General features: G+C 39.1%; 1 protein-coding gene across 1 annotated transcript in view; it reads left to right on the top strand.

The window, feature by feature from the left end:
* LOC130904317 (nuclear body protein SP140-like protein) overlaps positions 1-15,642 on the top strand; it is a 28,265-nt gene that overhangs the window by 10,029 nt on the left and 2,594 nt on the right. Inside the window, exons 4-13 of the mRNA XM_057817011.1 lie at positions 43-159; positions 241-374; positions 5,019-5,063; positions 5,140-5,182; positions 8,209-8,358; positions 8,453-8,592; positions 11,331-11,399; positions 11,482-11,609; positions 13,560-13,677; positions 13,761-13,835. Coding sequence (XP_057672994.1) covers positions 43-159; positions 241-374; positions 5,019-5,063; positions 5,140-5,182; positions 8,209-8,358; positions 8,453-8,592; positions 11,331-11,399; positions 11,482-11,609; positions 13,560-13,677; positions 13,761-13,835 — 1,019 coding nt within the window. The remainder of the gene's footprint in view (positions 1-42; positions 160-240; positions 375-5,018; positions 5,064-5,139; positions 5,183-8,208; positions 8,359-8,452; positions 8,593-11,330; positions 11,400-11,481; positions 11,610-13,559; positions 13,678-13,760; positions 13,836-15,642) is intronic.

Below are 15,642 nucleotides of genomic sequence, written 5' to 3'. Positions count from 1 at the left end.
AATGATGTTTTTTTTTTTTTAAATCATTTTTTATTCCTCCAGCCTCTCCAATTAAGGGTAAGGGCAATGACATTTGGACATGGCCACTATATAAATACAGCCTTCCTGTGACCTGTGGAAACATGACAGGGACATTGAACCGAGATCGTCTAAGAAAAGGTCACACAGCCGGACCACGTTACATTAATTGTCCTGTAAATTTACTCACTTATGAGTGTTTCTAAATCTTCCATATTTAAGGGAAGCCATCCATTTTGGTCAACAAAGAGTGGATTACTCCCAATGAATTTCAACGTCGTGGGGGCAAGGCTAGTTACAAGAACTGGAAGATGAGCATCCGATGTGTGGACACACCTCTTGCAAAGCTTCTGGAGGTTTGGCTATTTAATTTACTACTTTTACTGTCCGTCACTGCACTTGCATTAACTAATGAGATTGAATACTAAAGCAAAAATACTAAGACAAGACCAGAAAATTGATTTTCATGAGAATTTGGGTGGGGATGTCCCATAGTTGACTTCCTGTAGAGATTTGCGCACTTTCTATTAATTTTGGAGCTTTTTAATGTCTTGTTAACTTTTTGGCTGCCATTGACAGCGCTGGACATCCAACCCATTTTGACTGTGTATTCATTTGCCCATCCCAGTCAAAAGGAATTGGAATTCAAGCGCTGTCAATGGCAGCCTACAAGTTAACAACCAGCCAGTCGTCCTAGTTTAAATGAATTGTCTATCGTCTATTGTCTATTGTTGTCAATGGCAGACACTGAGTTGATTTTGAGTCACCGCCTAGTTAATTTCAGTGTACTTACAGGTCACTTTCTGTTAATTTTAGGTGGCTTCCTGTACATACAGTGGGGCAAATAAGTATTTAGTCAACCACAAATTGTGTAAGTTCTCCTACTTGAAAAGATTAGAGAGGCCTGTAATTGTCAACATGGGTAAACCTCAACCATGAGAGACAGAATGTGGAAAAAAAACAACAGAAAATCACATTGTTTGATTTTTAAAGAATTTATTTCCAAATTAGAGTGGAAAATGAGTATTTGGTCACCTACAAACAAGCAAGATTTCTGGCTGTCAAAGAGGTCTAACTTCTTCTAAAGAGGTCTAACGAGGCTCCACTCGTTACCTGTATTAATGGCACCTGTTTTAACTCATTATCGGTATAAAAGACACCTGTCCACAACTTCAGTCAGTCACACTCCAAACTCCACTATGGTCAAGACCAAAGAGCTGACGAAGGACACCATAGACAAAATTGTAGACCTGCACCAGGCTGGGAAGACTGAATCTGCAATAGGTAAAATGCTTGGTGTAAAGAAACTGTGAACAACTGTGGGAGCAATTATTAGAAAATGGAAAACATCCAAGACCGCTGATAATCTCCCTCGATCTGGGGTACCATGCAAGATCTCACCCCATGGCGTCAAACTGATAACAAGAACGGTGAGCAAAAATCCCAGAACCACATGGGGGGGACCTAGTGAATGACCTATAGAGAGCTGGGACCACAGTAACAAAGGCTACTATCAGTAACACAATGCGCCACCAGGGACTCAAATCCTGCACTGCCAGATGTGTCCCCCTGCTGTAGAAAGTACACGCCCAGGTCCGTCTGCGGTTCGCTAGAGAGCATTTGGATGATCCAGAAGAGGACTGGGAGAATGTGTTATGGTCAGATGAAACCAAAATAGAACTTTTTGGAAGAACACAGGTTCTCGTGTTTTGGAAGAGAAAGAGTACTGAATAGTATCTGAAGAACACCATACCCACTGTGAAGCATGGGGGTGGAAACATAATGCTTTGGGGCTGTTTTTCTGCAAAGGGACCAGGACAACTGATCTGTGCAAAGGAAAAAATGAATGGGGCAATGTAACGAGAGATTTTGAGTGAAAATCTCCTTCAATCAGCACGGGCATTGAAGATGAGACGTGGCTGGGTCTTTCAGCATGACAATGATCCCAAACACACAGCCAGGGCAACAAAGGACTGGCTTCGTGAGAAGCATTTCAAGGTCCTGGAGTGGCCTAGCCAGTCTCCAGATCTCAACCCCATAGAAAATCTGTGGAGGGAGTTGAAAGTCCGTGTTGCCCAACAACAGCCCCAAAACATCACTGCTCTAGAGGAGATCTGCATGGAGGAATGGGCCAAAATACCAGCAACAGTGTGTGAAAAGCTTGTGAAGAAATACAGAAAATGTTTGGCTTCCGTTATTGCAACAAAGGGTACATAACAAAGTATTGAGATGAACTTTTGGTATTGACCAAATACTTATTTTCCACCATGATTTGCAAATAAATCCTTTAAAAATCAAACAATGTGATTTTCTGTTTTTTTTTTCCACATTGTCTCTCATTGTTGAGGTTTACCCATGTTGACAATTAAGTGGGGGAACTTGCACAATTAGTGGTTGACTAAATACTTATTTGCCCCACTGTATCCTGTTAATTTTAGGGCATTTCTGGATCACATTATGTTGATTAGTTACTTCTTGTTGATTTTAGGGAAATTTCAAATTGACTTTCTTTTGATTTCGGGTCACTTCTTGTTCATTTTTTTTATCACTCTCTGAATATTTTGGGGCATTGCCACATTGAAGACAGTCTCCACAGTTGTTCTAAACCTAACCCTTCCGTTCCCTTTGTTTTACTTTGGGACGTCCCTAGCTACTAAGGGGTGTCTTACCTTAAAAGGAATTGGGGAGCAAATCGAGTGCGAGACCCAGTGAACTTGTTTTACTATTTGTGTGTTTGTATGTGGAACAAATGCATGTGTGTCAAAGCATTTCCATTTAGCAACACCATTCAATGTGGCAGTTTGATTTCCCAACATCTGCGGCTCGGCCCAATGTTGACCTGTGGAACGAAAGCCGGCTTGAAACGGTGTTATGACAAGGCAGTTTTATTGAGAGCAAAGCACGTCTTTATTGTAAGCAATCATTGATTTGAGCAAATATTTATTTAACATCTTGATAATTATCTGATCAGCCAGGTCACTTCGTGTACATTTTGGGCCACTTTCTGTTAATTTTGCATCAATTCCAGGAAGTGTTTTTTTGGTGGGGTCAAAAATAATGAAGACATTTTGCAGGTTCGAGTCCAAAATAAATAGGAGTGAAAGGACACATTTTTGTGGGATTGAATGTGCCATTAGAAATTAATGACGCCATTGAAATTTTACATTTTTGCCAAAAACTGGGAGATAACTTCTGTTCGCCTTCATTTTGAACTTTTTGATGCGTGAATTATGTGAATGTAACAAAACCTGTATGGGACAAGTATAATTTAACCTTTTTTTAAATTTTGTTTTTGCCAATGTAAATTAATGGACTTTTTTTATATTGAAAACATTTTTTTAAAAATGTGGTTTTGGCGCAACCGTGAACATTAGGGGCGAAAATGTAAGCTAGCCTTTGTTGTGTAAAAATTTGGATAGTTTGGAAGTTTGAGCGGTGTGAATCGGTCAAAACGTGCGAGCTTTGTGCCATGTTGAAAAAGTGGACGGGGAAAAAAAATATGCATTTTATTTGAGGGGTATGTTAAATACAGATTGGATTTGAATGTGGACACAGTACAGACCATGGAGTGAATTTATAGCAATTACCTCCATAAGCAGATTTTCAGGGAGGGCCAGCCCCCCCCCCCCCCCCCCCTCATCCCCGGTGGCCGAAAAGTGTCATTGCATCTAATTGACTTTCTTATACAGTATATGATTTTAAAATTCAAAATTTTCCGGTAAAATATTGTCTATAAAAGTTGTAAAGAAATAAAACAAACAAAAAAAATGAATGAAATGAACAAAAAAAGATATTTTTATAATGGGTCAAAATTATTTTTTGAACAGATCATGTGACTAGCACCTTAGACGGTCATTTGCTTTGCTTAGCCAAAACCACCCAAGGACCGAAGAGGCAAGATGAATATACGTCATTTTTTTCAAACCTAAGCTTTCAAAAGCGAAAACAGTCAGTGAGCAAGAACCAATGATTGAAATTGTGGGCCATTAAACGCTGGAGACCACCGTCAAAATGGTGAGCGGAGTTTCAATTTGCCCCACTAAGGACGCTAATTGTACAACTTAGCCACCACTGGTGTCTTGCCAATGTAGTCACCCCCGTCAAAAATTGTGTCCGTGGCCGCGGGAGTGCACACACACACACACACACACACACACACACACACACACACACACACACACACACACACACACACACACACACACACACATTAGTTATGAGTTATGTCAACATAAACAATTCATTGAAGCCAGAAAAGAACCACAGTTATATATTTTGGACATTGACGTTTATTAAACTGGAGAAACTCCATACAGGACTTGAATTACAGTCATAACAGTTACTGGTCATACTACGAGTAAAACAGTGAAACATTGCCTTTTTTACGTTCAGTACGTATGTTACGTTATATGACAGAAAAAAACTTGTTTTTTGTTTGTTTGTTTTTTTTATGAATGGGCCATGTTTTAAAACCTCTTCATCACCACAACATGGAAATCAGTGCAGCGCAGCGGCTCTGCCCTGGGGATACAATTTTTGACTGGGGTAACTACATTGGCACGACACTGGTGGGCGTACCATATTCAATGGATGACGATCTTGGCGAAAAGTGTAGCCTAAGCAGCCTGATTGGGAATTCCCCTCAAGAATGATTGGAATCAAAAAACGCTCATTTTCAACATATTATTATAAATATTCTTGTAAGTTAATGTTATTGGTGACACTGCGTTTCGGGGTCATCAACATGTTGTGTCCCCCCTGCCCCTAAACTCAAACTCCGCTTATGATTACCTCCCCTGTACATAAAGCTCACCATCACTGAGTGGTACCATTTTAGAGACTAATGATGCTTTGTGTACAACAATTACCAACAGCAAATTGAGTATTATTGTATGTGTAAATTCAGATTTCTTAATGCAGTGCTTTCATTCTTTTTAATGGATCGTTTAGCTGCATAGAAAAATAATTTTGGATTGCTTTTGTTGTTGAATCAACTGCAGACCGGTCATCTTCAAACAGCAAGCGTCAGAGGGAGGGGAAATAAGGTAGGAATCGACTGCAAAATGACTTATCTGTTTGTGATTTTATTTTTTATTGGTGCCTGTTTTGTCCTTCTGCTAGGTGCAAAAATCACTCTTCGCCACTGATAAGAGCACTGACACAGGTTTGTTATTACCCCCGCCAGTAGGTGAAACCTATAGAAGGTGGAGTTCATGTGTTCGGTTCCGTATGTCTGTCTTTATATTTGTGTTCAAGATAACTCAAGAACAAATTAAAGGGAACCATGGATAGAAAGACTTGTGGTTCTTAAAAGATCAATTTTAGTATGAGTTACACTGATTTGATAGCATGATGAATGCTTTAGATGTTTTTGTTTTAATCAAATTTGTAAAATTAGTTTAACTAGTAGGTCGCCATTGTTGTTGATGTCACAATGCACTGCGGGCGGTGACGTCAACGGGTTGCGCTGCCGGGCTTTCAAAGTATGACTCTAGCAGCCTAAACATGTCATCTGTTCAGTCCTTTCAATTTGAACCTGAGAGGCACATTAATGAGCCGGACAGCACTGTCAATATTACAAAACACGAGCAGCAAAAGCAAAATGAACAGGAAAGGTGGGATGAGATGAGACGAGAGTCGTACAAAACCGGTAGTATTCATGTGGGAAGTCTAGTGACAGTAAACACTCTCCTACTATCGTGACGTAGCAGGGGAGTCTTTGCTGTAAAGAACTTAGTTTTTCTTTGCGGATCTTCACGGTAAAGTATTGTGTGTTAAAACTTATTCCAATATAATTATGGAGATTGCTAGCACCCAGAGCTGTCGTGTCCTTTACATATGATTAGGATATACAGTGAAACAAATGAGTTCGATTATTTTTGCAGATAGGCCATGCATCACAGCACACGAAAACGTTGATGCAGTTTGTCTCAACAAAGACGTCTAATGGGCTCCGCCTCCGTGACTGAGAGTGCTGTCTTAGGGGCCGTTTTCATGGGGACTCTCCGAGAATACGAAAAATTTCAAATGTGCATTTATGGTTTCGTCTCCATTTGAACAATGTTGCAATTCTGCAGGAAAACGATGTAGTATTCATGCCAGGCCCTAGGGGGCAGTAGAGATTTACAAAGCAACAGCTAATGATGCACTTTGACCCCACCAAGCTCCTCAGCCCGGAAGAAAACATGCCTGCCCACTCCAAGCAATGGTATTTTTCTTTTGCTCCAAAAGGCACAAAAAATGGAAACATTCAACATATTTAAATTAATAAATATTATAAAAACAGTAAATTAAAGCCGATGTGCCGCCATTTGCTGTTTTTAATGTTTAATAGCATCGCTGCACACGCCCATGTGACGTGTGCGAGTGCTTACATCATCCAAGCGAAGGGGGTTTCCATTCATATGATTGCGCTGCGACCCCCCAAATCAAATCGTTCCATTTTGGAGGCTGGATTCGGAAATGTGCGTCTTTGCCTTACGTCTTCGCCGACACCATATGCACGTATGGCCATTCCGCAACTCGGTCATTGCGTCTTCGTGTCGCAGCGTCGCCATGTAAACTGCCCCTTAACTGATCGGAACCGGGTCACCAACCATCACATTTTTGTCACGGAAAAGCATTGTCTAGATTTATTATCGAATCTGTTGGTGTTCTCAGATTTTGCACCCTTATCAGATGTTGCTCCCGAAGCTTTTGTGGCAGAGAATAAGTACTCTTTTACATTCAGTTCGACACTCATTATCCAAAAGGTGCCAAATTAAAAAGGTTACATCATAAGGATACAAATGCAACATGAATACGGCGTAAGTAAATACTTAAGATGGACAAGCAACACGGAAAAAACGTGTAAATTTTGCATGATTGCTGGCTATGTGCATCATTTTCTGCCCAACAGATTATAATGACGCCTTATTTGGCATATTGAGGTATAAGAGGACTGTTGTGTACTTTATTTGTACTTCAAACACATTCGCTGCATGCAGGTAGTGCTCATGACCACACTGTTTAGTTACATTAACACAACAAGGACTATGTTGTTTTTTTCTACATCGACAGTATGTGTATTGTTTATCAATCTATTAGCTGCAATCAGTAACTCAAGTCTTCAGATGAAAACCAACAAATCTGTTACAATCTGCAAATGCGGAAACAATGTTGGACCCCAAAGCAGACAACAATAACAGAGGGATTGCATACAAGGCTTTATTGAACACACAAAAAAACACGCGATCGCGAAAAAGGAGACGGAAAAGGGTCCGAGACAGTAGGTCGTGATCAATAAAAAGAAAACCTGAGTAAAACCGCGTTGGGATGCAGACGGACGAAAAAAACAAGGCAAAGATGCAACTAGCAATGAAGGGATCGAAAATACAAACTGTCAAATGGCAGCAAATCAATATCGCGGCAAACCACCAAGGATTGGCACTAAAGACACTGCTAATGAGCTGGAATTGGATGCAGGTATGTCTTCGGGAACTCATCCCACAGCTCCGTAACGAAACAATCTGACCAGCAGCAGAATATGACAAAATCATGCCAGTAGTCATACTAGCTTCATTAGTATAGAGCACAGCTATTCTCCCAGTACAACCCAACTGCGTCATAACCCCCAGCGTGCATTACGCTAGTAAAACATGGCGGCCTCCATAGGTCAAAACACGTTCTAAATATTATAGATTTTTAAATCAACAGCAATATTTTATGTGTTTCTAATAACATTATACTAAAAGACAACAATTGTGGCTTATTGGAGCCTACAAGTCTTTAAGTCTGTGGTTTCCTTTAAGGGGTTATTATCAAACTTGCAGGATATGTTTGTAATATGAAATGGAAGAGGAAATTCAATTTTGGGGTAATGAGGTCAACGTTCCAAGGTCACAGAGGTCAGAAAAAGAATTTTGCGATAACTTAATAACAAATTAGCCTATTTACCTCAAATTTGCCGGGTAGGTGATATGATCAGAAGAGAAAGGGTCAGAGGTTAGAAATATGGCAATGCTTTGAATTTTGCTGACTAGGCAGGAGTCTTCTGAGTGCTTCACCAGTTTGAGTGTGGAATGCAGACATCTTAAAATTGCGCTTTGACAGCTCACAAGCTCCTGGTAGTTACATACATGATTTCAAATCCGAAGAGTGACAAGAAGTAGTTACAAGCATCATATACAATATAGTACTTATGCCCCTTAGATTCCGAACATGAGATTTTATCGGATGAAGAGGCTGAAGTACAGGAGGAGGGGCCCAGCAGCAGCAATGACAGCAACTCAGACAGATCTGTGTTCAATGTGACGTGTGGGGAACTTGCTGGCAAATTACACAGAAAACGATTTGCAACAGGTAAAGAATCCATGAAACCTGAGCTGTTGTTTCCCTAAATCTCATCGAGGGTTTGCGAGCGTTATAATTCTTGGAAAACTCCTCTCATCAACAGGGAACTGTGGTCTGAGCATTCGCACAAACAGCTGCTGGATGACACCAGCTGACTTTGTGAAGGAGGCATTGGATGGGGAAGATGCCTCCTGGAAGAAGGAACTCATATTGGAAGGCCGGTCGCTCGATGTTGTTCTTAATGTATGTGTTTTCCAATGTGTTTGCTTTGGATCAAGTAAATACAGGTAGTCCCCGGGTTACGACGGGTTACGACGTACCTGATTTACATGATTTCGACTTTACAACGCCGGAATCTCCAGTCGTGTTTTTGTCTTTTTTTAGTCGCGGAATCCTTATTGTACCTCACAGTATCTTGTTTTTTACATTTTTTTATTAATATGACTGTTCTGCCTTTTGGCAAAATGTGCATTTGATTATATTGTTGACTTTGGTTTTGTGATGGATGCTTTTAATTTGGTGCAGGAAGCGTAGAGCAGGTTGTACACGCGAGTAAGTGCACATTTGCTCCCATGAAGAAGTCACACAGCCTAGTGAAAGAGGGGAAGGATTAAACCTTAGGTCGATGTCTAGTTACAATTTAGCTCCAACTTCTTGGCGAGGACAGTACAATGACACATAATACATGTTTTTGGATAGTTATTTTGAGATTTAGGGGGTGTTTAGGGGTACTTAACCCTGTAGAGGCCAGCATTGTAGAATTACAACATTTTTATTTTTTGTACCAAAAAAAAAAAGAGTTGAAATGTTTTTTTGTTGTTGTTGTTGTTTTTTCTACATTAGTATATTCATTGGGGCCTACTGTTCAGTCTCACAATAGGTGTGGATAGGAAATTTGTATATAAGCCCTGCCCACAGTTCCAGGACTTTCAGAATCTGCAGAACTTTGGCTGTGCAACAACACTTTGGTTCCTTGGACTGGATTTATCAGATTTAAGTAAGTATAATAATGCCTTTAATATTTTTTTTTTTTGCAATCATTACACTTACCAGACCATGTACATATGCAATTATTGTGAAATACATTTTACAACTCTGCCCCTTGGGTAGTCAAAATGGCCATGGTGTAGGTTTGTAAGTTAACTGGCTAAGTGTAGCCTAAATAGACATTTTAACAGGGACCTTCTATTTTTCACAATATATTTTAAAAGTGCACACATCTTTTACACTTTCCAGATAAACTGTATTATATTATATAGGCTTTATATTTATTTTTCATTTCCAAACCAGTACTATTTGGAACCCACTGTACAAGAAGCTGTATTACCAAAATATATTGCAATAGCATACCTCTTTCTACTGCTTATAATTGTAATCACCTACAATAGTTCAGTTTCTCATTCTGATTGTATATATGTGCCTATTATGTTGGCTCGATTCATCGCCTAAGCAGTTGGATCTGGTGGGATGCTGAAGGGTGCCTGTTGCATTGTTCCAGGAAAAGGTGACAATGTTCGGAAATGCATTCCCACTGCAGACATTATCATCTTTGTAGAAATGCAAAATGCCTTCCTTTTGGGATGATGGTTTCACATTCTTGAACATTCTCACCTGATAATCAGAGCACACTAGGTTGGCCAGGCAGTATTGTTTGACTAATGAGATGTGTAAATAGGTTACTTTGCCCCCCGCCCATGTACCAATGTTATTTCCATTTAGTTTTTGTCATTTCAGAATGTCTTCAGCAAGGAGAAAGACCTTCTACACTGTGCAGGAGGTCATCGATGCTGTCCAAAATGAAGAGAGTGATGTGGACATAGACTTTGATGAAGCTCATGAAGAGTCAGATGACGAAACCCACGAAGAAGTGGACAAAGAAAACCATCCACCCACTGACTGCCCAGCCTATGAGGACATTGGGCCCCAACCAGCCAAACATGCCATGCCCCTTGACGGATATCGCTGGCAGAAAAAAGTTTTCATCAGCCCTGATTTGGATGTTTCTGGCCCACCTCTCACAAAAGATGTTCCTTCCCTCGACACACCATTGGAATGCTTCAGACAATTTGTGTCTGAAGACATGATTGAGTCACTCACAATAAACACAAATGAGTATAGCCTTCAAACACATGGAAGATCCATAAACACCAACAAAGAAATAGAACGAACGATGGTCATGTATCTGAAGATGGGCCTGGTACAAATGGCTGAAGTGCGAATGTACTGGGAGACAGACACACGGCTTGCCCCTGTTGCTGATGTGATGTTTCTAAATAAATGTGCTATTTGTAAAAATATGACTCCTGTTGAAATTATTACTATGTACTGTTCTGGGGGCATGTAACAAGCAATCAACCAGTGCAATTTAACCCATAGTGTATTTTTTTTTACTGAAATATAAACATTTGTATCTTTCTGATTTGACAATGAGTACAACTAGGGTTAGAGTCAGGAAATCCTGCTACCCCATTTAGCCAGCGTTGTAAGATTACAACGTTCTCATAAAACTTTACAAAAACTTTTTTTTTTTGCAAACACTTCATTTTCATCTTCAAAGGCCTCCAACAACACCATATAAGTGGTTGATTTTTTTTTTCTTTTATGTTTTTCTATGTCTGGCCACTACAGGGTTAAAGGGTTAATTCCAAATTTATGGCGAAATTCGGCTTAAGTCGCCAGGGTAGGAATGGAGCTCGTTCATAACCCGAGGGCTACCTGTATTTACTCTGGACTTTTTGATTCACAAGATAGGTTTTAGTGTACAAAGTGATGTAATTTTAGGACTACAAGTCACTACATTTTCCCCTGCTTTGAATTAATTCATTGCATTAAAGAACGGTAGTCTACTTCGAGTATGCCCCCAATACTCCTTTGTAGCTATGAGAATAAATCAGGAATTGATATTTTATTCAATTGTATTGTTGCTTTGGTGATAAGGACATGCATAAGGAGAAGAAAACGATCATTTTTGTCTATTTCAGGAAAAAGTGTTGCAGCTTCACTCGCTCCTGTGTAATTGCAAACTATGTAAACCAACCGATGGTGATCTGGTACGTTTCTAATAGAAATAGAAATTCATTTCGCCCTTTTAATATTGTGGCAAAAATGTGTAACTGTACCGTGTCTCAACAGGACGAGCAGAAAAATGATGATGAGTGTTGTGTGTGTAAAAGTGAGGGAGACCTAGTCGTGTGTGACAGTTGCCCACGTTCCTTCCATCCAAACTGTCACCTTCCTCACATTGACAACAACATTTTGAGGTGATCACAATCAGTCGTCCTAGTACAAGTTGACAGAGATTGTGTTGGTAGACTTGTATTTATTGTGGATGTTTTCTTTTATTGAGACAATGAATTGCATTTGTCATTAAAATGAGGTATTTTTATAAAACTGAAGAATCAGTTTCTGGAGCAGTTGTGTGGGGATGCTTTGTTCTCTCTTCCATGGGGAAAAATGATAAAATTGGGATTTTTGGTCGCTTCCTTGTTAAATTTGGGGACATTTCGTGTCACTTCCTTGTTAAATCATTAGCTGCCATTGATGTCACTAGACGTCCTAACTAGGGTTGTTCCGATCATGTTTTTTTGCTCCCGATCCGATCCCGATCGTTTTAGTTTGAGTATCTGCCGATCCCGATATTTCCCGATCCGATTGCTTTTTTTTTTTGCTGCCGATTCAATTCCAATCATTCCCGATAATTTTTCCTGATCATATACATTTTGGCAATGCATTAAGAAAAAAATGAATAAAACTCGGACGAATATATACATTCAACATACAGTACATAAGTACTGTATTTGTTTATTATGACAATAAATCCTCAAGATGGCATTTACATTATTAACATTCTTTCTGTGAGAGGGATCCACAGATAGAAAGGCTTGTAATTCTTAAAGGATACAATGTAACTTTGTATATTGTGACTAAATATTGCCATCTAGTGTATTTGTTGAGCTTTCAGTAAATGATACTGCAGCCATTTAACTGTTCTGCCCAAATGCATGATGGGAAGTGCAACCATGACTGTGCGTAGGGGCACCAATTGATATATCTTCTCTCCGTTGGGAAAGAACACAGGGTGTTAAGAAAATGATCAAGTACTACCTTTCTTCCCCACATTGCCTCCCACGATATTTTTAATTGCTGAGAGAGGGATTGTAAGGTTATAGCCAAATAAAAAAAGGCTCCAAAGGCTGTCAAAATACTCTCTACTCATTATACGCTGCCTTTTAGATCTATATATAGGTAAAACGGCGCCTTTATAGATTGAACGCGACAATGCATGAGTGGGTCGTGCAGCGCATGCGTTAATTATTTAATGTGAAAATTTTTTAAAAATTCATTACCGCAGTTAACGCAATAAATTTGATAGCCCTACTTTAAGTCAAAACTACTCTGGATGAGTGTAAGACATTTTGTCTGTAACGTTAAATACAATTAGAAAACGATTTTAATAAAAAAATATATATATATATTAAAAAAAGGCATGTCCAATATTTTTTTGCCGATTCCGATACTTTGAAAATGATGGGATCGGACCCGATCGATCGGCATCATCTTTAGTCCTAACCATTTTCACTGGGAGGCGCGAATGAACAAGCAAATTTTGGGTCACTTTCTGATTATATTCGGGCAATTCGGGGATTTTTGTTTGTCAAAAATAATGACCGCCAATGGAGAAACAATGAAAGAGAGCAGATTTTAATGTCACATTATTTCACGACCATCAGTGAAGAAACACTGAACTAGTTAACATGTTTCATGCTTTTCCTGTCAATGTTGCGGAACAACCCGTCTAAAAGTGAGAAGATTTTAATATCACATTAAACACATTAAAATCCTTCCTTCAGTTCCACTTAATAAATAGATTCGGTTAAGTAATAACACTTTTGTAGTGTGTCAGGCAGTACATGTATGTATTCACATAACATACAGTTTAATTAAGGGTACATAAAATTATTTTGAAACAATAATATCTAAACGGTTTATTGACCATCAAAATAGATGATGATCATTTTGCCAATCGATTATTCAATTAATCATGGCAGCCCTAGTTTGAAAAACTAACGTTCATTTGCCCCTCACAGTCAAAATAGATTGGACGTTGAGTGCCGTCAATGGCACTGCAACCTGAGCATTTGCAAAGCATCCCCACAAAAAAATACACTGAACGATCTGTCAAACTGATGTAATTTGTTTTTTCTTCACAGTGATAATAAAACGTGGAAGTGCACCTTTTGTATCTTCTCGGCATTTAAAGAGTGGCGCTACTCTGACGAACTGGAAAGCTCAACTGTCCTGTCCAAACAAATATCCAAACACATGCTGGTGAGCAACAAACCTGCCACTCTTTGTCGGTCACGTGATCGTGCTTCTGCTTAAAAATAATTTTCACCCTTCTTCCTTTTCAGGAGTGCCATTACCTGCTCCTCTATTTGTTTAGTCTTGATGATGAACAATTTTTTGCAACAAATCCATGTGGCTACGTAAGGCTTTGGTCTCTGTTCTTTCTCTAGCTTAACCCTGTGTAATAGGTACAATACAGTATTACAGCCACACAAAGACTGACAAAAATTGGACTGCAAGAATAAAGTGATAATATTACAAGATTAAAGTCGAAATATTGCAAAAATAGCCAAACATTGCATCTGAATCTATTGGACAAATGTCATAATATAACAAGTTTAAATTCTTAATACTTCGTTGCTACCTTTATGCAGAAGTGGGCAGAGTAGCCAAAGATTTTACTCAAGAAGGAGTAGCGTTGCTTCTAAATAATATCACTCAAGTAAAAGTTGTCATCCGTACATCTACTCAGGTACAAGTAAAAAATAAAATAAAGTATTCGTTGAAAATAATACTCAAATAATGAGTAACATTGTAACTGACTGCTTACAATGTCTATTTTTTTTTTAGAATCGTATTTTTTCTCTCAGCATAATTTCATCCACATGAACTGTTATTATTATGCTGTAATATTGCCAGTGGTCCTCAACCTTTTTTGCCCCATGCACCGGTGTAATGTGGGCCTTTTTTCATGGACTGGCTTGAGGGCAATTATGCTTGATCGCAGGCCTAATGAGTTCTTTTCCAATTGTGAAAGGTTTCTTGGCTTTAGCAGTACAGTGCACCACGAGGTATGATGCTCTCAGTGTATTCACTTTTGTTGCCTCGTTTGCTAGCTTTTAGTCACATATTATGCAGAATGGACTTGGTTGTAGGCTCCTCTTCTGGCTTTTCACCATAAAAAGTTGTCCAAAGACGTCACCGCCCGCAGCACACAACCAACAGCAGCTAACGTTACTGTTTACATTGACTGACGCTGGGCTGCTATAGGGGGGCAAACACCCCGGTGATAGCAGAAGACCACTAGAAGGTGACATACGCAATTCTCTTCTCGAATTAGTCAAGAGGCCAAAGATTATTTATTATTTCTCTGCGGTCCGGTAGCCGACCGGTACTGGTCCCTAGCCCGGTGGTTGGGGATCCCTGCCTGAACCTATTACATGACCGTATTATGCCAAAAAGATGACACAAAAGTCATAAAAGTCAGACCAGAACACTATGACATATTACCCGTCCAAAGAGCATGAGTGCCGTTTAGTGGAGAAAAAATATAGATGGAGTCATGCGTTTATTGTTGCGACATCTCATTGGTTAAACTGGTAGATTTGCTGTCGGCATCCCTGGCAGAAATAAAGTCAATATCTAGAATAAACAGGAAAAATGTAACAACTCTAGTGTAGCCCAAAGTAGGGGAGTAAGAGTAGTGTTTCTTCTTCTAATCTACTCAAGTAGAAGTAAAAAGTATTGGGTGGTAAAACTACTCTAAGAAGTATATTTTTCTTAAAAAGTTACTCAAGTAAATAACGGAATAAATGCAATGCGTTACTACCCACCTCTGCCTTTACGTCATATTACGATAAAAAGTAATGTGAAGTAATTTTATGTAATATGAGATTAAGGTCGTAAAATTGCAAGAAAAAGTTGTAATATTATGAGGAAAAAAACTATTATTTCTTGATTAAAGTGATTGTATTATATATCTTTACAATACGTAATATGCATGGATGTAGTGCTTCTAATTTAGCTTCTAATTTGGATAAATATTGCAAAGTATCTAAAGTTATGTCGGGCATCCCACCTTGGTTGGGAGCTTTGATGAAGCAATAGGATAAATCATTTTATTTATCATAATTTATCATTTGATGTAGAATTGTGGACTGCGAGGTACTGTGCACGCGTAACACTTTAATACTTGATCGGACTTAATGAAAAAAGGTAGTCTTAACG

This window comes from Corythoichthys intestinalis, chromosome 16 (genome assembly GCF_030265065.1).
Source record: "Corythoichthys intestinalis isolate RoL2023-P3 chromosome 16, ASM3026506v1, whole genome shotgun sequence".
In the NCBI taxonomy this organism is placed as follows: Eukaryota; Metazoa; Chordata; class Actinopteri; order Syngnathiformes; family Syngnathidae; genus Corythoichthys; species Corythoichthys intestinalis.
The sequence above is the reverse complement of the archived record's forward strand: the minus strand, read 5'-3'. Positions and strand labels throughout refer to the sequence as shown.